Source organism: Rhinolophus sinicus, linkage group LG02 (assembly GCF_036562045.2).
Source record: "Rhinolophus sinicus isolate RSC01 linkage group LG02, ASM3656204v1, whole genome shotgun sequence".
Classification (NCBI taxonomy): Eukaryota; Metazoa; Chordata; class Mammalia; order Chiroptera; family Rhinolophidae; genus Rhinolophus; species Rhinolophus sinicus.
Window position 1 is genome coordinate 12,881,928 of NC_133752.1, and position 25,776 is coordinate 12,907,703.

General features: G+C 36.2%; 1 protein-coding gene across 6 annotated transcripts in view; it reads left to right on the forward strand.

Annotated features, from left to right (window-relative positions):
• SLIT2 (slit guidance ligand 2) overlaps nt 1–25,776 on the forward strand; it is a 331,277-nt gene that overhangs the window by 242,729 nt on the left and 62,772 nt on the right. For 4 of the 6 annotated variants that reach the window (XM_074321764.1, XM_019743900.2, XM_074321781.1 and 1 more), the window contains 11 exons: nt 87–250; nt 1,228–1,251; nt 5,368–5,518; nt 9,436–9,510; nt 11,092–11,235; nt 15,619–15,762; nt 17,342–17,508; nt 18,400–18,532; nt 21,972–22,040; nt 24,667–24,738; nt 25,128–25,199. In XM_074321764.1, the coding sequence (XP_074177865.1) occupies nt 87–250; nt 1,228–1,251; nt 5,368–5,518; nt 9,436–9,510; nt 11,092–11,235; nt 15,619–15,762; nt 17,342–17,508; nt 18,400–18,532; nt 21,972–22,040; nt 24,667–24,738; nt 25,128–25,199 (1,215 nt within the window). The remainder of the gene's footprint in view (nt 1–86; nt 251–1,227; nt 1,252–5,367; nt 5,519–9,435; nt 9,511–11,091; nt 11,236–15,618; nt 15,763–17,341; nt 17,509–18,399; nt 18,533–21,971; nt 22,041–24,666; nt 24,739–25,127; nt 25,200–25,776) is intronic. The other 2 variants (XM_074321767.1, XM_019743903.2) reach the window with 1 other exon arrangement.

The following is a 25,776-nucleotide window of genomic DNA, read 5'->3' on the forward strand; positions in this document are numbered from 1 at the left end:
TAGATGACCGTTGTTTTCAGTCTGAGTTTGAGAGTTCAGTTACTTGCCAGTCTTGTATAAAAGTGTTCCGTGTGTGTTTCTGAAAGGCATTTGGCTCAGAACCCTTTTATTTGTGACTGCCATCTCAAGTGGCTGGCGGATTATCTCCACACCAACCCCATCGAGACCAGTGGTGCCCGCTGCACCAGCCCCCGGCGTCTGGCAAACAAAAGAATCGGACAGATCAAAAGCAAGAAATTCCGTTGTTCAGGTAATTTCTTATTTCGCTTGACATTTCCCCTGTGTTACCAACCCTAGTGGTTATGTGAGACGTAGGGACAGCTGGCCTTCAGCTGAATCACCAAACACTGTAGAATTATATTTCTTTTTCTTCTGTCCATAATGAAAAAAATAAAACTATAAACACAATTCATATGGCCCGCCTGTATGTAACATTTTTAACACTATGTGAAGCAGAACAAATAGGCCACCGGCCAAGAAAAAAAGATGCCTGGATACTTTATGCTATATTCCCAGGATTCAAACTTAACAGGGCCTTGTAGCTAACTCAGAATGCGTTTTAAGCCTGTTAGGGCTCATGTTTGTTATATTATTCTTGCTTGAGAAACTTAAGGTAATTAATCATGTTTTCATTTCTTCAGAAAGTGAACTGAGACTTAGTTACATGATTTGCTCAGGCTCAAAAGTAGGGGTAAAAATCTCCTGATCCCTGACTTCTCACAGGGAATGCTATTTTCTCATTTTGCATTCTTTTATTTTGAATAGGACTGTGAGGATGCATTCCCCCCCGCCCAAGGGCATTTTTTTTTAACAGTTGGGGAACATTACATTTATTTATAAAGAGCTAAATATAAATGCATTGTATTAATATTAAATAGAAGCTTACTTCATTGAAATTTACTATTTGCTTTCTTTTAATCTTTTCTATTTTCTCATGATACAATATATTCCATATCTTTTGGTGCCTAACTATTCCAGGCCTATTTCACATTCGGCAATTAATTCAAGCTAAAAAGCGAATATCGAGACAAAGCTGGTTATTGTCCATGGTTCTAGATGCATTTACTACTCACTGTACATTATTATAGTTCAGCCACTGCTGTGAATATACATTTTTCACTTAATTATCTGTAGTGACTTTAGTCCATTCTTAATCTAATATAACTCATATCTCTGCTTGCTGACATTCAGGTGCATCTTCTATTTTTTTTCTCTTTTTTGATTTAGCTAAAGAACAGTATTTCATTCCAGGTAGGTTTTGCTCGGTAGTAGGACTAACTGCAGACACCCTTTCCTCACCTGATAAAATATAGCTCCTACAACTTTGATATGCATGCCTTTGAAAGTACAGTGGGTCCTCTGTAGATAGACTCACTTCTGCGTAGATCACTTGTAGCTGTTTCCTGAACACCTTACCTGACCTTTGCATGCAGCTTCTGACGTTAAACATATATATTATTAAACTCCCGCCTTTTTGCCCCCTCTCTTTCACTTTGGCACCTTATCTAAAATTCTTCACAGTAGCTAAAATGTTTGAACCTATGGCTTTCTACGTGAAGTCGTTTTCTCTCCTTACCTTGTATATCTGATCTTTCAACCTGTTTTTAAAATACAGCTTGTGGAGCTGATTTTAAAGACAGACGTCACTGTTGTCAAAGAGCCAGTTCTGCATGAAGTCAGTTACAAACACACAAAATTGTGTGTTCAGTCCTGGGATTTACCTTTTTTTATAGGTTTTACACTCAAAAAGTGCCCCCTACTTTTTGCTTGACTTTGGTTACTGTGGCTTCACTTTTTGTGGACAAGCTGGTGCTTCCTGCTGGTTTACATGCAGTGGCACTCTGTGTGTGTGACTTTACTTCCCTGCACACCTGGAGTCACAGTGTAACTTCCTCAAAGCAATGCTGACACCCAACCTGAGAGCATCAGAAGTTCCTGAGCAATAAGTGCCTTGAATTATGTAGACAGATGATGAAATATTTCTTCGAAAAGTAATTGAAATGTGTTACCACTACAATCTTGCCGTCTTAACACTATCAAGGCTGACGATTCTAGAACTAGCTCTTTGAAATATGTATCTTTATTTGTTTGTTTTTTTCCTTGCCTGCCAGTTGTGTAAAATTCCTCTTGACTTGTTTGCTTTAAATCATTATGTAAAAATATATGTTAGTACTAATTGGCCACATTTACCATCTCCTGGGTATATTCTGGACGATGATATATTTTAACAGCTGTAAATGAAAATATATTTCTATAGCATTAGTGTGCAAAACCATACTTCTAAAGAGCTCTGGGTTCGATTTCTATTTTAAGGAGCTTTGTGTTGCTTGCCATTATTGAATTATAGTTTGATTAATTTTATGCACTTAACAGGTTTTGTTTTATTACTTATTTTGAGCTTGAATGCTTAATACAATTTTATATATTACACTGGCTGCAGAAGTAATATACTGAAAAGAACAGTTGATTGGCTTTCACTGGCAATCTTTAAAATACATTATTTTTACCCAGTTATTAAATAGAAAGTCATCCGGTAGCTATTACTTACCCTGAAAAAGTTATATTCTAAACACCAGAAGACCTATAGGATAAAACATTAATATCACTTAAATCCCAAAATTGCAGCAGTTAATATAATTGTCACTAAATTATTGTCTATTACATTTAAATATACTTCATTAACAATTTAGAAATTAATATTTTGAATTTGTAATACATTCACAATGGTTCAAAAATTATATATATTTATATATGTATTATTATATATGTATTATATATATGTATTATTATATATGTATATATACATATATACAGAGTGTGCCAAAAATGTATACACATTTTAAGAAAGGAAAACTGTATTAAAATTGTAATATTCAATACATACTGATAACAAAAGATGAATACAAGTCACGTCTGACTTCTGCAATTGCAAGAGGTGCTCAAAGTGGTTACCATCAGCATTCAGACACTTCTGATTACGGCAAACTACTGCTTGAGCAACACCGACCAAAGTGACCACTTGTATACATTTTTTTGGTACCCCCAGTATATAAAGGAATACAGTAGAAAGTCTCTCAGTGACCCCACAGGTAACTGCTGGCAGTATCTTCTTAGGTGGCCTTGAAGTTTCTTTATGCTTGTGCAAATAAATATGAATATATTCTAAAAAAAAAAAAAAAAAAAATCACTTAAATCCCAAAATTGCAGCAGTTAATATAATTGTTACTAAATTATTGTCTATTACATTTAAATATACTTCATTAACAATTTAGAAATTAATATTTTGAATTTACCAAATGAACAAAAGTTGGGTTGTTTTCATAAATTTTGATACAGTTTTGCCCACTAATTGACAGCCGCCAAAATAGGTCTTGGAAAACACTTTTTATATCAGATACCATGGTTTAATTGTCAATTTCTGAAAATTCAGTCTACATTATTTAAAACAATAATTATAGAAATCAGGATTCAGAAGAATTCTTTAGTCCGCCTCTCCCTTTTTTCCCCAGACTTTAAGTAATATTTGAGTCCATCTAGGAGCCACCATAAAACAAGCACCATTGTCACAGTATTGAATGCAGATTATTTTAAATGTAATATGCCTCGTATACCAGTTATTTACACTTTGTTCCCAGTATTTTCTCATTTACCTTTTACAAAACTTACACCCCAATACAACAGATTTTCAATAAATGTAATGGTATTATTTCCCAAATGCAGTGAAACTGTTATATTCGGCTTTGCAAACTTCTTAAAGATCTGATTCCATTTTAACTAAATGACATTATTTGTAAATTGGAAAAGTCATTCAAAAGCATGTAAGCCACAACCTGAGGATTAATCCAAACATGGTAATAATAGTCCTTGAAGATCTCAGTGATTGGCTTTTCACTTAATTTTACCTGTTTACTTGTCTACCACCATTCTATATATGGCATTCTAGATATTATAGTGATAACTCAGAAGAAGAGCTATCGTGCAGAGAGGTCATCTTTAAAAGGAATTGACAAGAACTGAATTTGTGCTGTGTATCTTTTATGCCATTGTTTTTCCTGTAAGACCATTATGCGTCAAAAAACTTATTGAAAAAGTTTACAAAGCACAACAATTCCAATCCTACCATGCCATTCCCTGTTAATTGCTACAGTAAGAAGAGACCTTAGTTTTATTTATATGCCTATTTATCTTAATTGGGATTGCCGTCTTTCTTTCCTTCTTGGTGATCTTTACTTTTGCAGGAGTTCACCATTTGGGCTGTAAGTAAAAGTGTCTGATCTGAAACCATGTCCTTCCTTTTCAATCCTGATGTACCTTCTTCTAGTTTCGGTCTTTTGCGCCTTTTTTATTTTATTTTATTTTTTTTCAAGAAGAAACCACAGATCGTTTGAGCTTCTCTGTTGTCCTTGTAGCTCAGCTCCAACTTCTTCCTGGATGTTGTCCCTGAAAGCTGTTGTGAGGAACGGTGGAGGCACCTTTCAGTGTAGCCCCTTCTTTGTGTTTCCAGGAAACTTTGGTAGTAATACTCTTACTATGGTCATACACATTCTGCGGGAAGAATGCATGTCATGTAAACAGTATTACACTTCCAGAACGTCTGTAGCTTTTCTCCTGCTTCCCTTCATCTTTCCTCTCCGTCTTCCCCTTGGCCTAGTGGATGGTGTAGTGATTATGTAGCGAGATTTTCTGTTGTGCTTGATCTAACCATGTGGTTGCCAGGTATGAGTAAAACATGGTTCCGTCAAGCACCATGGAACGTCACGCAGCTTTCTACAGCATGACAAGCTGCTGAGGCTTAAATCAGGATTTACTTGTCTCTCTTTATAAAATCAAAATGAAAAAAGAGGGCTTTTTAGGCATTTCTGAAGATTATGTGAGAGGGAGAGAATAATAAAAGACCATAGAAAATTGAAAAAACCTGAGTACGTCTATTAGCCTTGAAAGCCCTAATTTAAAATGATATATAGGAATATGTTTATTACTGGATACATTTTAAATTCTTGACTCCGAGAAAAAATAATCTTTTTAACAATTAACAGCCATTGTGTGATTAGCTGTCAAATAGGCTAGAATGGCTCATAACTGGATCAGCAGAAAGTACAGCTGTGAAAAGCTCATCTCTATTAATGTTTTCCTGTCCTGTGAATCTAGTTACTCTTTTTTCCAGCAAATTCCAAGCCCTTGTTTTAACCCTCTCCTGACACCCATTGACCAAATTTCCCCAAGTTGTCTCCCTGCTGCATAATCTATAGTTATCTTCCTTTTTTCTTTCCGACAAATTCATAAACATTCCAACCTTTAGACTCAGTTTCTTTCTTTTTTTTTTTTTTTTTCATTTTTTTTTTTTTTTTTGGCTTGAATCCTCAATAGGTACAGAAGATTATCGATCAAAATTAAGTGGGGACTGCTTTGCAGATTTGGCTTGCCCTGAAAAGTGCCGTTGTGAAGGGACCACAGTTGATTGCTCCAATCAAAAACTCACCAAAATCCCAGACCACATTCCCCAGTACACTGCAGAACTGTAAGTTCATCTCCAAACAAAATCCAGGCTGGGAGGGAGGAAACGAAAGCATCAAAGTATTAGAATTATTATCTTGCTCTTTTACTCTCAATAATTGTGTTAATCTTAATTCACATACGTTGGCATAACTCCTGTCTGTACAAGAATATATTACAGGCTATCTTCCTTCACCTTCCTGGCCCAAGATACAACTACAGGAATTAATTTACCTTAGAAAAATTCAGTTAGCACTTAGTAATACGCATAATAACAGCATTCATTTGATATTTATTTCTTCAGCATTATTTATGCCCAAACCCGTTTCTAAGCACATAATAGATTTTTAACATAGTTAGTCTTTCCAACACCAAATAAAGTAGTTTGAGAATTACCATTTTGAATCTCTATTAATTATGAATTCAATCTGAGTCTTTTTTTTATCTGCTTTAGTACCTTACTGACTTATGGGTAGAAAGATTCGGTGTTTATCAAGTATTAAAGCACAAAGGATAGGTTTTTGTTTTTTGTTTTGTTTTGTTTTGTTTTTCTGAACAATAGATACCATAGCAGGAAAAGCTGAAAAGGCAGAGTATGATCAATTTATATTTATAACCCTAACACAGGGCCTAGCACGTACTTGGTGCTAAAATATGTTTGTTGAATCATTTATAGATGCTATGCCCATGTATGGTTTGTCTTTACTGACTTTATTTATAAACGTAAGACATTTAAAGTTAGTGTTCTAAAAATCCAGGGAAAACCTAGTGAAATCTCATCATTATGTACAGCACCATCTGGTATTTGTCACTAACGCTTCGCATAGTTGGTTGTCTTTCTGTGCATGTATAATCCTTTTGTCTTCAACTAGATTATAGCCCCTGATGACAGGGATTGCGTTTTATAGTTTATCTCCCACTGTGCCTATACTCATGCCTGTTACTAATGAATTTTAAGCCATTTGAATAATTAAAAATAACATAATGCCTTCAAGGAGATGACAGAAACTAACTACCCTGTTTGTAGTGATGCTCTTTTTTATTACTGTGTTTCCCCGGAAATGAGACCTCACGAGACAATCAGCTCTAATGTGCCTTTTGGAGCAAAAATTAATATAAGATCCAGTCTTATTTTACCATAATATAAGACCCAGTCTTATATAACATAAGACTGGATATAATATAATTAATATAATATAATATAATATAATATAATATAATATAATATAATATAATACCTGGTCTTATATTAATTTTTGCTCCAACAGACGCATTAGAGCTGATTGTCCGGTTAGGTCTTATTTTCGGGGAAACACGGTATTATTATTCATGTTAGTTCATGAAGCTATTTCATAACTCCAGGTCTTGTAGACCATGCAGCAAAAACCCTGAACTCTATTTTTATAATCACGTAGGGAGTTATGCTCGTTTCCAATAATACTACAAGCAACAATTCAAATCATATCCTCCAGCATGGTAATACCTTAAGAAGGCTTACTTGTCAACCAAGAATTGTATTCGAAACTAGCGTCTAATTTATTTTTCAGCAGAGGCTGTGGGTGTGTTTTAAGAAATTAGGAAAATTTTTAAATTATGCATTTTAAAAAATCAGCACTTGGAAAAAAATATTTGCAAATCATGTATCTGATAAAGGACTTATATCCAGTATGAATAAAGAATTCTTACAACTCAATAAAAAAAGATAAAAATGTACATTACCCAATTAAAAAGTGGTCAAATTACTTGTATGCACATTTCTCCAAAGAAGATAAACAAATGGTTGATAAGCACATGAAAAAAAATTTACATCATTAGGCATTAGGGAAACACAAATTGAAACCATAGTGAGGTAACACTTCACACCCACTAGAATGGCCATAAAAACAAACAAACAAACAAACAAGTAAACAAACAAAAGACAGTACAAGTGAGAGAATTTGGACCCCTCATACATTGCTGGTGGGAATGTAAAATAATGCAGCCCCTTTGGGAAACTGTTTGGCTGTTTCCTCAAAGAGTTAAACATACATTTACCATGTGATCCAGCAATTTCACATATATATACATATATATATATATATACATATATATATGTATCCAAAAGAACTGAAAACATATATCCACAGAAAAACTTGTACACCAATGTGTACAAGCAGCGCAATTCATAATAATCAAAAAGTAGAAGCAACGTAAATATCCATGAACTGATAAATGGATAAACAAATGTGCTATTCCCATACAATGGAATATTATTTGGCCATGAAAAGGAATGAAGTACTGATATATGCTAAACATGGATGAACATTGTAAATGTTATGCAAAGTGGAAAAAGCCAGACAAAAAAGGCCACATTTCATATGATTCTATTTGTGAAATGTCCAGATTAGAAAACTCCATAGCGACAGAAAGTAAATGAATTGTTGCCAAGGACTGAAGCAGCGTGGGGGCAGGCAGGGGGCAGCAAACTGAGGGTGACTACTGATGGGTATGAGATTCATTTTTTGTGAGATAAGTATGTTCTGAATTAGGTAGCAATGGTGAGTGCACAATTTTGTGAATATGCTGAAATACACTGAATTCTACAATTTAAAACGGAGAGCTTCACTGGCGTATAAGTGTATATCAGTAAAGCTGTCAATAAAAAAAACATTGTGGAGCAAGTGATTAGAAAAAAATGGTCTAAAATGCTTTCTGGGGGAGGGGCATAGTGAGCATAAAAGTTTCAGAGACTTGGTTCTGTAGCTGACTGAATGAGAGCTGGTTTTGATATTTAATTATTGATTTTCTTTACTGTGTGCCTTTTAATATATTTTATTTTGATCATTAAGATTTGAATGAAATGGGAAAACAGTTCTGTACATTTGGCCCTCCGTATCCTTAGGTTCCACATCCGTGAGTTCTAACAACCTCAGGTTGAAAAATGGTAAAAAAAAAAAAGTTAATATTGTTCCTGATATGCCCCATGTTTTCAGACCTACAATGGCTGCCCATGTACAGAACATGTGCAGACGTCTTTTCTTCTCCTAATTGCCTAAACAATACATTATAACAACTATTTACATAGCATTTTCATTGCATTGGTATTAAAAGTAATCTAAGGATGATTTGAAGTGTGGGGGAAGATGTGTGTAGGTTATATGCAAATACGACGTGTGATCAAAAAATACGGTGAATGTTTAAATTTTAAAAATGTATTACAGCAAAAGACACATTGCCGTTAATCTCCGTCAAAGTACTCCCCCTCACTTCAAACACACTTATCCCATCATTCTTTCCACTTCCTGAAGCAGTTCTGGAAGTCCTTTTTCGTAAGTGTCTTTACTTGCATTGTCATGGTTACCTCGATGTCCTGAATCGATTCAAAACATGTACCTTTCATGGTCATTTTGACTTTGGGGGCAGCCGGAAGTCGCATGGTGCCAGACCCAGTGAATAGGGTGGATGGGGACACACTGTAATGTTTTTATTTGACAGAAATTGCCATATACCAGAAGCAATGTGTGACACAGAGCATTGTCATGATGGAGGAGGAATTAAACACACTTACAAAAGAGGACTTCCTTCCAGAACTGCTTCAGAAAGTGGCAAGAACAATGGGATAAGTGTGTTTGAAGTGAGGGCGAGTATTTTAAAGGGGATTAATGGCAATGTGTCTTTTACTATAATACATTTTTTTAAATTGAAACATTCACTGTATTTTGTGATCATACCTCGTATTATGCCATTTTATTTAAGGAAGTGAGCACCCACAAATTTTGGTATCTGAGGGGTTCCTGGAACCGATTCCCCACGGATATTGAGGGACAACTATACTTTACACAAATCTGTGATATGTGTCCTACAGGATAATCATTAAATAATGTTATAAGTCTGTATGAGAAATAAAATTTAATCCCTTCCTGACTCTTAGTAATCAAATTTTTCTGTTTCTTTTTTCCCTAGGCGACTCAATAATAATGAATTCACGGTGTTGGAAGCTACAGGAATCTTCAAGAAACTTCCTCAATTACGTAAAATGTAAGCCGTGCATTAGCCATCTTTTTAAAATTTCTGTGGTGTTTTGTTGTTTTCCCCATCCCTTTGCAGTTTTATTTAGATTTTTTTGGAAATTGCAAAATATAAAATATCCAGAGAAATTTCCATACAATGACTACCTGTGGCATAAATTTAGGGTAATCTCTGAGAGGAAGCCCAGTAGTTGGCTTTTTTCTGTATCTTCAAATGAGGCCAACCACATTTCCATAGCAGAAACCTAGTATCTGATGTTTAACTCAGACAGCTGCTCTGTTACATGGCCACAGCAGGAATCCACCATGTAAGCACATTAGAGATGGGTGCAGTAATGTTTTCTAACTTCCTTTACAATTCGGCAAACCAAGCTGTTATTTCTCTTTCAGCCCATTCATGTCAACTATTTGACTTTTTGCTTCATTAAACTTTCATTAGGAGATAGTCAAAATTAATGATTGCTAAACTGGCTCGATAGGTCATCTGTGTTACAGCTTGTCCACAACTCATATTTTAAAATATGTTTGTAAGCTCAGCAGTTTCAACAATAATCAAGACAGTAAACAATAATCAAGATAGTGCTCTACCCCCCACCAGGACAGAGGCCAAGCATGTAAGGCCAGTGAGGCGCCCTCCACACAGGAAGAGGCATCAGAAGTAGGAAAGCAGCATTCTTCTATGACATCTGTGATTTTATATATGTAAGTGGCCCACAGTCAGACAGACCATAGCAGGGAGAGAAGACTGAAACTGCTTCCGTGCCCGACCCCCATCTTATACTGCCCCCCAGACTTTCTAATTGCTTAATTGTCTTTTTTTTCCCCACTGACACTAACTGCTCTTGATTTGTAGCTATAAAATGCCTTTCAATTCAATACATATTTATTGAGCAGCTATGATGTGCAATGCTCTGAGAAGAATAAAATGATAACGTAGAAATGATCCTCGTTCAGTGGGTATCCCTAGTCTTGAAATGAGCAGTGAGAGGAAGAAAGATAGAATGTATAGAAAGGTGAAACCTCAACTGGATGTCCTTGCCCTCTAGGCTAACATTGCAGTATTTCACATCATACAAAATACTGATAGTTAAGTTGGCTGTTTTGATACATGAGAAGTTTAACCGAGAACAAACTCATATTCAAATACATTTCTGAGGCTATGTGAATGCTAACACATTTTAGTCCATCCTTCTACTCTACCCAGCTGGCTTCTTTTCTCCTTAGTTAATTCTACAGTTTTAATTAGAAGTATTTCTTTAAAAAGTTTCTTATTCAGTTTTGGGGTAAACAAACGTTCATGCAACTAGTACCTGACCTCAAGAATTTTGTACTCAGGGGTCCCTTTCAGATCGCTTTGACAATGACCAGGCTGGCGTTTTTCACCATAAACATTAGCCTTTAGTATTGTTATTATTTTGGCTTGATGGAATCATGGTGTCTCTTCAGAACCCTGAGACTTCTGAGCAGAGAAGAGCATGCAGATTGTGGAAGATTTTGTTCGGTAGAAGAAAATGATTAAATATGTTGTCTCAGTGCCCTTATTGCTGGAAAGACATTGTTTAAAATCTTTGTTTCAATGATTTTTATTTAGAAACTTCAGCAACAATAAGATCACAGACATTGAAGAGGGAGCTTTTGAAGGAGCATCTGGTGTAAATGAAATACTTCTCACGAGTAATCGCTTGGAAAATGTGCAACATAAGATGTTCAAGGGACTGGAAAGCCTCAAAACTTTGTAAGTGTTCTTATTTGTGTGGTAATTCTTCTGCCACAGAATTGTAGTTCATGAGTCATTACAGTCCTGGAGAGAGGATACAGATCCTACTCTTCCTCATTCCCCAGCCATCATTCTCTCTCTCTCTCTCTCTCTCTCTCTCTCTCTCTCGCTCTCGCTCTCGCTCTCGCTCTCTCTTTCTCTTTCACACACACACACACATTTTGTGGATGCAGACAGCCTCTCACTCTAATACCCCTGATGCCAGTATGTTGCTTGCAAAAGATCAAAGCGTCTCCCCTGGCTGCAGATTCAACAAAAAAGATCAACTCTGTTCCATGCTTGTACAGATCTGGCTCCTCTGTTCTGCTTCAGAATGAGCATCCTCTTTTCTTTTCCTCACACACCTCCATCTAAGACTCAATCTTGCCCCAAGGTCTCTAGCTTCAGAGTCTACCTCAACTCAACCTGTGTGGCAGAAGAACTCTTAAGAGCTTAATCTGGAAACCATCTCTGTCTGGCCCTGCGAGGTCTTAGTGTAAAAGAGAGAGACTGACTGTTGGGAGAACTTTCAATACCTATTTCAAAGTAAACATGCTAAGAGGTATGTCTATTATCTCAGGGAGAGTGAAGCTGGGAAAAACAAATTCTATATGTTTCCAGAAGGTTGTTGGCCAAGGAGGATGGGATTGGATTGACAAGTAAAGATAACATTTTGAGTTACTTGAATTTTCTACAGACCACGTATGTAGTTTTCATTATCTCTAAAGTATATAATTAAGTTTGAGAAATGTGGTGACCTAAAAATTGGAAGACACAAACCAAATTCTGAAGCCTTTGGAAGACATGAAAGACACTGTCACCAAAAAGCAGCCCTTGGTGACGGCAGTGGAGAGAGACCCGAGCTCCACTGTCTGCCCTAAACCCTCACCCTCTCCCACAGCCCTCAGAGCCACAACCAGGAGGACTGAGAGCCGAGGAAGTCCATGGCCTGTTCTTTATCAGATGCAAAGGGAGAGGGCATCCCCCCAGCCTGTAGGGGTATGTTAATGGCACGCCAAATTCAAAGCCTGCTAAACCTAGTCTGCACATGGAAGAAGTGTGTTCTTTGAGGGATAGCTTGGATCCTAGCCATCCAGCAGGACCAGCCTACCACCCGCTGACCCCTCACGGGCTAACTTGGAGCCCCTTCAAAATGTGATTTAAATACTCCTTCAGCCTTTCTATGGAGGAGATACTGAGCAGTGTATAGAAAGAAGGCAGAAAGGATGGCCGCATCGCCTCCTACCCCCGTATCTCCCTCCCCCGCTCAAGCTATCTCAGGCAACTCAGCAAAACAAAAATCCTGCAACAAGCAGAAGCCCCCTTCTTAGACAGTAGTTGAGGGACTACTTGTTCCTGGAAGCTTCTCCTTGAATGGGAAGTAGGAGGGGCAGGGAGTGGAGTGGGGAGCCTGTAACTAGCTGTATTAGTCCACCATGGGCTGCCATAACAAGACCCCACAGACTGGATATCTTAAACAATAGAAATTTGCTTTCTCACAGTTCTGCAGGATAGAAGTCCAAGATCTAGGTGCTGAGAGGGTTGCTTTCTGGTGAGGGCTCTCTCCTTGGCTTGTAGATGGCCACTTCTCTACTGTACCCTCACATGGCCTTTCCTCTGTGTGCCTGGAGAGAGAGAGAGGGAGGGGGAGAGGAAAGAGAGAGAGAGAGAGATAGAGAGAGCTCTGGTGTCCCTTCCCCTTCTTATAGGGACACCAGTCCTATCAGATTAGCGCTCCACCTATAGGACGCCGTTGCTCTTAATTCCTTCCCTAAAAGCCCTGTTTCCAACTACAGTCATATTGGGAGTTAGGGCTTCAACGTTTGAGTTTTAGGACACAGTTCAGTTCCTAACCCCACTCCAAAGAATTTATCAAAGTATTTCTTCTGACTGACTATTTCCATTCACAGGACTCTCCCTGAGACAAGTTCTCTAAATTCATCTTTCTCCTCCTTACACGTCTAGCAATGTTTCTGTGCCTCTGATGTTTTGGCACTTGAGACAGACACCCACTGGCTCTCTATTTAATCCCATAGTGCCACAACAAACATAATGGGCATTTAGAGCCAAGCTTGGGTTAGTCGAAAGCCTAAAGTAGGTTTATCTGGACAAATCTGTTCCTCTAAGTGGTATCATTCAGCTTGGAGCTATAAAGATTTTTACAAAACACACCCCATTACCCCTAGACTTCTTCACCCTTTGGGACTAGTAAACCTCTGTACATATACGTACATATTTCAGTGAGTCTTTGAATCGCTGATTGCAGGTGGAATGTAGTATATGAGGTATGATCGAAAAATCCAGAGAATGATCAAATTTAAAAAATTGTTAAAGTAAAAGATACATTGTCATTAATTCCCCTCCTTTCAAACACACTTATTCCATCGTTCTTGCCACTTTCTGAAACAGTTCTGTAATTCCTTTTTGGTGAGTGTCTTTAGTTGCCCTGTTGTGGTTGCCTCGATGTCCTGCATCGATTCAAAACATTTGCCTTTCTTGGTCATTTTGACTTTGGGGCAGAGCTAGAAGTCACATGGTGCCAGATCCAGTGAATCAGGTGGATTGTAATATTTTTATTTGACAGAAATTGCTGTATCAGAAGCGAAGTGTGACACAGATCCCACTGTGATCAAAACCTACGTGAATGCTGCTGCCGAGTGCCATCCAAGGGAAAAGCAGGGATCTTCAATTCGGGAAGCGGTGCATCAAACCTTAGTAACAGTGTGTGACAAGTTTCCACTTGTTCAGTGTAGTCAGTCGAATGTGAGCAATGTTTGAGAGAAGGTGTGTTTTAAAGTGTGCGTTATACCATCTCCCATCATGATAATGCTCCGTGTCACACATCACTTCTGGTACAGCAATTTCTGTCAAATAAAAACACTACAGTGTGTCTTCATCCACCTTATTCACCAGATCTGGCACCTGTGACTTCTGACTCTTCCCCAAAGTCAAAATGATTCAGGACATCAAGGCAGCCACGGTAACACAACTAAAGACACTCACCGAAGAGGACTTCCAGAGCTGCTTCAGAAAGTGGCAAGAACGTTGGGATAAGTGTGTTCAAAGTGAGGGGGAGTATTTTGAACGGGATTAATAGCAATGTGTCTTTTACTGTAATTTTTTTTTTTTTAACATTCACCATATTGTTTGATCTCACCTCATATATTGTGCTTATGGATTTTTCTAGTGACAGAAAGCAAAGCTTTCTTCAACTTCTCACAGGGGCCTGTGACTCCAGCATGATTAAGACCGAGTGCTCTTTATTATTTATGTCAAAGAATAGCGCTGATAGAAATACTTTCCTGTTGTGCATTTGTTCTCTGACATAAAATGACATCTTAGTAAGAGGGCATCATCCATCCTTCTTATCTGTGACAGCAGAATAAAAAAGTTGCTATTTCTTATTTATCATAATACAGTCTGGATTTTTAAAAGAACACTTTCTTGTTGCCTCCCATTTTTACTTCCTGTAATCTTCTAATAGGATGATCAACTCATGTTTGGAAAAATTAAGGAAAACTAACTTTTCAACAATTTTGAATGAGATTCATTTTGATATGGGATTTTTTAAAAGCTTTTTGTTCCTTTTCTAAGCCCCCAAAATAGAGTTCACACAAAAATCGAGAACTGCACCTAAACTTTATCAGTGATGATGAAATGACCACAGTGTTAATCCTGTGAATGGCAATGACTTAAAAAAAAAGAAATTGTTAGAATTTTTTCAAGAGAAGCCCATTTAAACTTCACTGTGAACAACTGGGATCTGTTAACTGTTGCCTCTTTTTAAATTCTGAACTTAAAACATGAAATCGTTTTCATAAATAAAATAATTTGTGCAAGCTTTGTGGATGCTCAATCAAGTTTGACTCCCCCAGCTGATGTTGACATTGACTTGGCATATAAGTCCCCGAGATGCCCTCAGTTCTTCATGTGCTGTGGTTATTGATTCTTTTCTGCCTCCTTCCTGTTCCACCTCCAATGTAATACTACAGTGCATACGCAAATCACAGGGCTTCAAGGACTTAGAGAGCTGTAGTTGAATTAGGACATTATGTAATCATGCAAACACAATTATAACATCAAAGGAAAACATTCTACCCGCATCAGATGGGGTTGTAAGTCCATGGGGAGGCTCACCATGCTTTTTGTAACTGAGTGCAATCCTTGACAGCTCTAAGCATTGTATTTTGCATGAGGTTCTCAGTGCATAGCCACGGAGATTCCTAATGACAAGAGAACATTCAGAAAACAGTATCGAATGCTACACATTTGCAAAGAGGGGTTATTTTGGTCCTGAGATAGGTAAAATTGATTGCCTGATGCTTTATCTCTATAACAATGTTCTCTCTTTCCCCCCCTCAGGATGTTGAGAAGTAATCGCATAAGCTGTGTAGGGAATGACAGCTTCATAGGACTCAGTTCTGTGCGCTTGCTTTCTTTATATGATAATCAAATCACTACAATCGCGCCAGGAGCATTTGATACTCTCCATTCTTTATCTACTCTGTAAGTATGAAAAATAGTCTTCATTTGTGTATTACTTAAGCCACTGTATTATTTTTATTAGCTTCATGTATTATTAGGCATTTCATAAAAATGTGACCAAGAATTTAGACATTTTTTTAAAAGATAACTTTGTTCATGTTGAATTTATTTTAATTTTTTAAAAAAATATTACCTACAATCATACATTAAAATTTAACAAAAATCACAGTATTTTTTCAGTCAATTATTTTTCATCATAACATGCTGTGGCTTAATTTATCAATTTTAATCTTATTATAACTTGATTATGCTGCAAATAAAAGAAATGGTACCGATTTCCCCCAGTGTTCTCACACTGGAGTCTTTGCAGTATAAATACCATAAAAACAGAGTTGATGAGGTTGTTGCCAGCACAGTGTGTTCAAAAAGATCATTCACGGTGACAGGAGCTGAGTTAAGATGACCACACCAATAATAAAAGCTGTTCACTAGAGGGCATTTACTGTGATATTAAGGAAATATTGGAGAAATAGGTTGACTCTGTCCAGGAGGATATTTTATGTAGACAGTTTGAGAATAAAAAATATTTGTAGCTCTGTAGACAGTACTCAGAAAATGTCAAAAAAAAACCACAAAACCTCTCTCCAAACACTGTATTTCAGGCCTCTTATGTGTCAGTATCTAAAAAGCAGTGTTTGGAATGATAAATCGTATAACTGATTTGATTTCCTGCTAATGGTTGGTGGTATCTAAATATACTAATCTAACTTAAAAGGTAGTTAGAAAAAAACGAAAACAAAACAAAACGTGTTCAACATAGCTCCAGTCAGTGAAGAAATAATTTGAGGGAAGCATCCATCCATCAATAAAGTACTTAATCCTCTTTCCACATAAAATGTGACGTTTTACATGGAGTGACTAATTTGTGCATATTAAAGTTGGCATGTTTATAAATAATGGGATTGTCGATAGGTTTGTGCTGAAGTGGTGAGATGCCAAAAGTATGGAGATTTGTAGAAGTAAATTCATTTTTATAACTGGCATTTAATCAACTCAGCTGTCAGTTTAGATGGGAAACCTATTCTCTGGAGCAAATAAGAGATGGAAATCTTGAAATGACAAATTAATGAAGTAGCTGTTGTCAGGTTAAACTCAATAATATAAGGTAATCAGCCTTCATCTTTATATTAACTTATTGCATTATCGGTGTAGGGAAGTCTGACAGCAAGTCAGATCGGGGACAAGTTTAAATTATCTCTCAATGAGATATCTCTCAGGATCCACTGCATAAACCTGAAATTGCTACCTTCACTTTATTTTTCACATGAAATCATCTGAAGAATTCTTATATGAAAGTGTTGTTATTTTGTAAGTTTCACAAATAAATATTTTAGCCCCCAAAAAAGTGCATCTCACATGTTGTGTGTGATTGAATGTTAATAGGGTGTGTGTGTGTGGGAGGGGGTAGAAATACAAAATACAAAAAATAAGTAGGAGCCATTCCAGCAGAAATAGTGTGGGGAAATGTAGCATAGGGTTTTGAGAAATAGGAAAATGGAACCCTGAACTCAACTCTGCATTGTTTGCATGCGGCGCTTAGAAACCTGTTGGCCAATCCTTTTAACTGTAACTGCTACCTGGCTTGGTTGGGAGAATGGCTGAGGAAGAAAAGAATTGTAACCGGGAATCCTCGATGTCAGAAACCGTACTTCCTTAAAGAAATCCCCATCCAGGATGTTGCCATCCAAGACTTCACGTGTGATGATGGTAAGGAGGCTTTGCCAAATCTTTGGTCACCAGGCGTCCCAGTGACTGTTCCGATACTGACACCATGACTCAACAGCATATCAGTCCAAAGATAGTTATTGTGCATCTTTTGCTCTGTTTTGTTGTTTCCTTTTGTTATGTTTTAACAATAGGACACTTACTTTCTCAGACTACACTTTCATATCCAAGTCTACTTGCTGTTTCTGAATATTTTAGAATTCCCAGTTTCCAACATGGGGTCGATACTATTTTTATAACTTCATTTTAACGTTTCTTCATTATCTTGAGTATCTCTTTCAGTAACTACCATTTCCAAATGTGAAAAGCAACTGACTTCTAAAACTGAAATTCTAGCAAATCTAACAAAAACAATAATTTTCACATTGTAATGCCCTCTATGTATCATTACGTTTGATTCTCATAGTAGCCCTATAAGGTAGGTAAAGCAGGTTCTATTATTATTGCCAGTAAATGGAATGCTCATTTGAGCCCTATATTTTAAAATGAGAGACCCGTACAATTTTTGCTAAACACTTTTAATTAATCTTTATGTCTCCTCATGTCTGTCTCCTTACAATTTCTCCATAATTCATTTTACATTTATATATCCTAATTAAAATGATTATAACTTGTATAAATAACTTAATAAAGAAAAGAACTATTATAATGGTATTAATAACACAAATTGGAGATTATTTTCTGGAATTCTGCCCTATGCAGTCTGCTATATAACCCACATGGTATCAATTTGCAGAAACTTAATGTCCTGTGTGTCAGTGATTATCTGATTCAAGATGTGTGCTTGTTACTTTAATTTAAAGGCGTAGAATCGCTTCTAACATCTTCAAAGCCACAAGCCTGGGTTTTCCTGTATTTGTTTTGGGAATTTAGGAAATGATGACAATAGTTGTTCCCCACTCTCTCGCTGTCCTACGGAATGTACCTGCTTGGATACAGTGGTTCGATGTAGCAACAAGGGCTTGAAGGTCTTGCCCAAAGCAATTCCAAGAGATGTCACTGAATTGTAAGTAAAACTTGTTTTTTGTTTTATTTTATTTTTCCCTTTTCTGAACAATTAATATTGCACACACCAAGGGAAATGGACACAAAACAAAACTTTTTAGTCCTGTTTGCCAGTTGCATCCGATGGGCCCTTAATTAGTATCACATAAACCTAAACAAATAATATAAAAGCTAGTTCAGATACCCTTGGAAATGCTGGTTGTGTGTGTTTCTCTTTCTCGCTGCAGGATTTCTCAGTGCCTTTATTATACTAAGGTGCACTGTGAAGCGCCAAGACAGGGTGGTAAAATATAAGGTAGCTCCCATGTTTATTTGTGCGTATAGCCCTTTTCTCATGGAGTATCTTGCAAGATAAATGTCCCATCAAATGCACCTTGGGAAATGCTGTATGTTTAGTTTATCTACAGTATCTGGGATATTCAATATGGTTAGTTATTCTTTACTACCATGTCCTGGAAGAATATCGCACCTTATGGGGTACATAGATATCTGGGAGGTAGAAGAAGCTGACACAATCCTTACCCTTAAAAAGATACTGCCCTTTGGACTTGAACCAAAGTCCTATAGATGGTAAAAGGTGTGGGACCAATTATCCCTAACATTTTCATAACTGATATTTAACTGCAAATTACATGGCCATTATACATATATCTAGATACTAAGCACCCCCCACACTTCCTTAGTTGTTTCATGCTATATATGTGGAATGGAAGAAATCAGAGAATAAGCTGCTTAAATAATAATGCATGCTCTATTCCATCCATTATCTGTATGGGAATATACCACGTGTAAATGCTTGATGTGCGTTTGAGTCACTTTGCATCATTTATTTTTGTCTGTGTGAAATCATAGATCAAAAACTATTTAAGTCCATGGGTGGCCGGATGGCTCAGTTGGTTAGAGCGCGCGCTCTCAACAACAAGGTTGTAGGTTCAGTTCCCGCATGGGATGGTGGGCTGCGCTCCCTGCAGCTAAAGATTGAAAACGGCGACTGGACTTGAAGCTGAGCTGCACCCTCCACAGCTAGATTGAGGGACAATGACTTGGAGCTGATGGGCCCTGGGGAAACACACTGTTCCCTAATACTCCCCAATTAAAAAAAAAACACGATTTAAGTCTAAATCTAATTCATGCAAATATGTATGAGTGTTCCAAATGAGCAGCTTTAATAAACTTTTGGAACACATGGAACACACTTAATGAGGTTTAAGAAGATGCTACTTCAGTTATCAAAGAACTTGTTTTCAAACAATGTGCTGTTCTATGAATCCTAGTTTGGTCTTGAATTGAGCGTTTAGACAAAAAAGGTGGGACCCTGGCACATGTACACAGAAGATCCCTCTTAGCTTTGAGTTGTTGTAAAGTGTTCAGTTTCTCTCGCTTGCTACCAGTCACAGTTGTTAATTAACCATAAGCACTGCTTGGCATGTGCGTGTGTGTAATTAGATACTTAATTCTTACTTTAATGTGTATTTATTCCCGAAGATTACCCTCCATCTAATGTTGGGAAGCTATAATACATGCCTGTAGAGTATTCTGGATGCAAAGCATTGATCCTTGGAGCTTCTCCGAGCACAGGACCCTCTACATAACACTTAACGTCATCTTTCGTGGGAAACCCCTACCATTTTAACTGGCCCATGCCTTAGTTTTTTTATCTGATTCCCATCAAATCATTTTAAACAGTCATCAATGTCCTTACTAAACTACATCTGACAACCTGTTTTATTCATGTCCTGTCTATATAATCTATGTGTTTCTCCTCTCAGATAGTCTTCAATTTATTTCCCTACACATTTTTTAAAAGTAAGTCTTTCTTTTTTTTTCTAAAGAAAATGGGTTACAGAGATGAGGAAAATAACTCATCTCTTGTGAATTCTAGTTTTACCTCCCAGGGAGCTGCTTCTTAGGATCACACCACGTCAGCAGGGTCCCTCTCTACAGTAACATATACGCATAGATTAGAAAAATGTCATGTGCTTATTATATTAAATTATTAAAGAATTTGGCAAAAATAAGTATGTATTTTGTATGTGGACAGTTTTCAACAAGTGGTATCTATTATTTTTAATCAGCTCCATATAATTTCCCTCTTAGGTTGTTTTAATGTAAACATCCATATAGCACACATTCTGAATCTTTTTAGCTTTCTGTTAAGACATTTTCTGAAATAAAAAAAGAGTGCTGAGGTATATGGGATCATGCTGCCCTCTCGTGGTACCAATAAAGAATTAGCTAGAGAAAAGAAAGGAGGGAGTGGAATGGAGATACAAAGTCAGAAAATTTGAGTAGGCATGAGTCTTATCAAATGTTTATTACATATTTTGATAATTTGTGACTTTGATGTAACTGTTTTCATTTTGAAATAGTTGAAAGAGATTGTTATCTTAGGCAATTTCTCAGCTCTTGTGTTAAGCGAAAATACTAATCTCAGCCCTAGATCTGTGGTTGACAACATTGGGCGGGGGGGGGGGGGGGGGGAGTGTCAGTGCCCAGTGTCCCAGAACTGATTGTGGGCGCAAGATGGCCAGATAACCCAAGTTACTGGAAGACCTTTTTACCTCTCACCATCTGTATTCTGGGAAAGAACAGCCTTGGCGGGGAGATGGAATTTTATTTTCTTTCTGTGACATCATGGATATAACTCTAAGTATCACATTGCCTTCTTTTCTTGCCAATTACCCAAAGCCTATCTATTTTCTGATTATTTTGCTGATTCTAATCAGAAAGGGAAAATTTTCTTACACATGGTTATTTGATTATAACTTTTACATATAGGTGCTATATTTATGCTCTTGATAAATCTTGTGATTTTCTATGAAACCTCCTAAAATTAATATCACCAAGTAGATAAATACAGTGGTAAAATGACTTTTAAGGTATTACTAACTGAAATCTAGTGATGTTTAAATTCCCAAATATCTCCTTTAAAGCACCCATTGCTGTGTACGAAGTATATCGGTATATACTAAGGCAATGAAGAGTGGTCTTGCCCTCAGTAGCAGGTTCTGCCAGGAGTGAACACCTTTCATGGTGTTGTCGCCACATAAACAGAAGCCAACTGGACTTTGACTAAAAATGTGGTTGATTGAATGAGCCTTCTCGCTCATATAAAAATGGTTGGATACATGCCTTCATTCTTAGATAAACCACAAAGAACTGGACTTACCAGTCTCTCCTTAGTTTTATAATTTAGCCTAAGTCATCCACAGAAGAATTCTACTGGATTGGACAAGTGCGATTTTTTTTTTTTTCTCTCGTATCCAGCAATCCTAACTCAGAACATGCCACCTTATAGTCAAAATTGTTTGTTTCCCACCCATAAAATACATTTGTTGTAAATGCTTCCTAGCCTCAATTAAGAATGAAATATTGTTCAACTATTTTACGATATGGTTCTCTTAACTTTATAAAAGATCGTATTGTTTCCCTGTTTTTAGGTATCTGGATGGGAACCAATTCACACTGGTTCCTAAGGAACTCTCTAACTACAAACATTTAACACTGATGTAAGTAATGTATCCAATGTTTCCGTCTTTGACTTCTTACTCTGCTTCATGAAAATGGGGAGAGCAAGGGGTGGAAGATTCAGTGAACCTTTCAGATGGTATAAATCATTTGCAGTTAGATGCTCCCCTCCTTGCCCACGTCGTTCTGGAGCACTAGCTCCATCTTCATTGTGTGTCTGTCAGACCTTAGAGAAAGGTCTTCCTCTGTACAAAGTACAGACACAGGTAAGAGTATGCATCAGAGAATTGTACTGCAAAAATGCAGTAAATCCTAAGCTTCTATTGATAATGAATGTGGGCTATTTTATGACAGGCCAAGGGAAGATGGAAAACAATGTTTTTATTCTTAACTTTAAGCAAAAGATGGTGGATGGTAATAATTTTACTGAAAATATATTATAAATCTAGCTTGTTAGAGTCAGTTCTCATATAAGTTATGAATTAAGGTATGGGATTTCAGTATTAAAAATCACTTTATAAAATCCATATTTACTTTGTCAATTTAAGTAAATTGATAAAGATGTTGACATTCTGAGTATAAATTTCAAAACATTGAATTTTTTTTGGTTTGGTTTGATGTCTTCCTAAAATACCTCTTTTTTATGATTATTAATGTATGTAAACAATTTTTCATATCAATTTTAAGTTTTAAATTCAAAATTATATTTAAACATACAAACATTTTGATCTAGTTATGGGCACAATTTTTTAAATATATACTCCTAGTATATATAATGTCACACTTGCAGTAACCTTGTTGGTAATTGGTAAAGCTTTTCACGAAACAAAATATAGCAACAATAGCAAATATAAAGGGAAATACTTTATTTTTAATTTAAATCTATCTTATTTTAGAGTAAATACGGCTGGCTTAGGAGGCAGATTTCTAGTATTCCTATAATAAGGAGGTTTCTTTCTAATTAGTGAATTCCAGAAACCTAGAAAGCAGAAAATGTTACATTTCTAGATGCAGACTTGACCCTAGGCAGGTAGAGGTTAGTTAAAATGACTTCGGTCGTTTTCAATTTTCCTTAAAAGTATGGGCAAACCAAACACTTTGTAGAAAGTATATAGGGCTGTTTAAATGACAAACGATTAAATTAAGAAAAAAAGAGAATATCCTCTGTCTTGTTTTGCCTCTAGTTATTTATTTAATAGCAAAAAGAAGTTGCTAGTTATTTAACCATTAAATTGCTGCAATTTCCAAAGAGTCACTTTGGCAGAATTTGAGGGACAGCATGTGATTATTTAAAACCAATTTGGAAATGAAAAAAATTAGTATTTGTATATCCACAAATGATTTTGCCAATGTGTCGTATACAACTGTAGACAAGTTTAACTTTATTTATATATATATATTTGGCATTAGTTTTAAAATTTAGGTATAGTTCCTCAGCAGTTAAGATGGGTTTTTAAAGTTTTATTACATTTCTCCCATTTCCATAATTCTTTTGGTCCATTTTACTGGTATTTTGGTACTTTAATAAAGAAATGGATAATCAGCTTTTCTGAATCTTGTATTTATTGATTCATATATTTTGTTCCAGAAAAATTAGTGAATGTAAATTCACACGCATAAATGAACATAAATTATGACCCATAATCTTTCATTTATTCATGAATCTGTTATTTATGTATTTGGCATTTTGCTTTAGAAAAAAAATTAGTGAATAGATGCATATTCACTGTGTGTCACATTGTCATATATATGCGTGTATATGCATATATTTACTAATTTTTTTCCAAAGCAAAATGTAAAAATTATGTATAATGTATTATATATACTATATGTCATTATATGGTATATATTATTATATTCCATTATATATATATATTTATAATATATAATTTATAATATATATGATACCATTATTTTCTATATATCACATAGATTATATATACAGTAAAATTAAGATCAGGTCATTCAATATAAATTACAACCCATAATACACTTATAAATAGTCATTTAAGATTGGTAAAATTCCACATCTCTCTCATTTACTTATCATTCATTAAACAGGTGTTTACTAAGGACCTACTATGTGCTAATGACTGCCAAAGGGCAAAGTTTTTCATTATGGCATTGTTTTAAATTATGGCATAGTATGTAACTAAATGAGGAATTCTTTCAGTTATCAAATGCGACTGTGTATTAGTGAGCATGTGTATCAATGAAGATACAGTATGTATAACCAATGGAATTTTCCACAACAAAGGTTTATTTCTCACCCACAAAATATGTCTGTTGTAAATGGCCTCCACTTGTCATTGCTCTGGGACCAGGCAACAGGTTCAGGCTCTGAGGAGCATCACAAGCCTTTCAGATAAGAGAGGAGAGGGATATGGAAATAGTGAGTTCGCTCTAAATCTTCTATTCCCACACTTCACTGGCCAAAACAAGGTGTAGGGTCACTTCTAATTTGAACAGAGCAGGATATGAATGATTATGAACAACATTACAACCTACCCCAGGGGGTTACCCAATGTTTTGTTATTTTCGGATAAAAGCTGAGTGCAGACAATGCTGCTATGACTGTGAACAAAAAGACCTTGTCTTTCTATGATTCACTCATATTGCAATTTCTGCGGTAACAGTAGGGTCCCTTTCTCTCTTTCTCTCTTTTAGAGACTTAAGTAACAACCGAATAAGCACCCTTTCTAACCAGAGTTTCAGCAACATGACCCAGCTGCTTACCTTGTGAGTATGAAAGTGTGGTACTGAGTTCTGATTAACTCACTGGACAAGATGCATCTTCTAGGCACTGGACATTCTTTGTAAACAAGACAGAGGGCATCTCTGCCCTCAAAGAATGTAAATACTTCTTGAGAGGAAAAAACAAACAAACAAAACGTTCATAAGTCAGCATCCAGTGAGGATAGGAAACATTCTGGACTGTGTTTAGAAAATAAATCTGTTGTCATAGTGAAACAACACAAATAGAGTTTTTTTTAAACTAATATGTGCCAATGTTCTCAATTTATAAGATGATAAAATAACCCTTGCCTTAACCACTTTATTTTTTAAATGACATTTGTCCATTTTTGGGGATACCTGAGTAAAACAAATTGGCTTATGTGTGCTTTCAGAATTCTTAGTTACAACCGTCTGAGATGTATCCCTCCTCGAACCTTCGATGGATTGAAGTCTCTTCGACTACTGTAAGCATCTAACATTCAACAAAATACCTTTTTTCTCAGGGATCAAGTTTTGGGTGGTGTATTTAATGATTCAACTGCTTTGTTGATTCTTAGGTGTTTTCGGATATATACATTAGGGCTTACTACAAATTTGGAAATAGGGAAATCATATCTTACTGTATAATTGTTCAACAGCTTTCATTTAGGCAATATAATGATCTCTTCTGCAATGCTTGTTGCTGTCGTTTATTTGATAATATATAATATTTAGATGTATGTTTTATATAGATTCAATTAATTTTGAAAGAACTGTAGGAAATTTAAATTTCTTTACAGATTATATAATATACGGATTTTCAAGTATATGAAATAAAACATAATCTTAAATCCCAACATCCTCCCCCAGAATTTACCGTTAAACACTTTGATGCCCTCTCCTAGCCCTCCTGTATATGTATTTGTTTCTTTTCTTTGATGATATATGTATGTCCCCGGCCAAAGAACTTTTAAACACCATGAAGAGCATTTGTTCTTGCTTTGCCACATCTTTACTATCATTTGTTTTACTTTCAAATTTTTGTTGTTCTGTACAGCACTC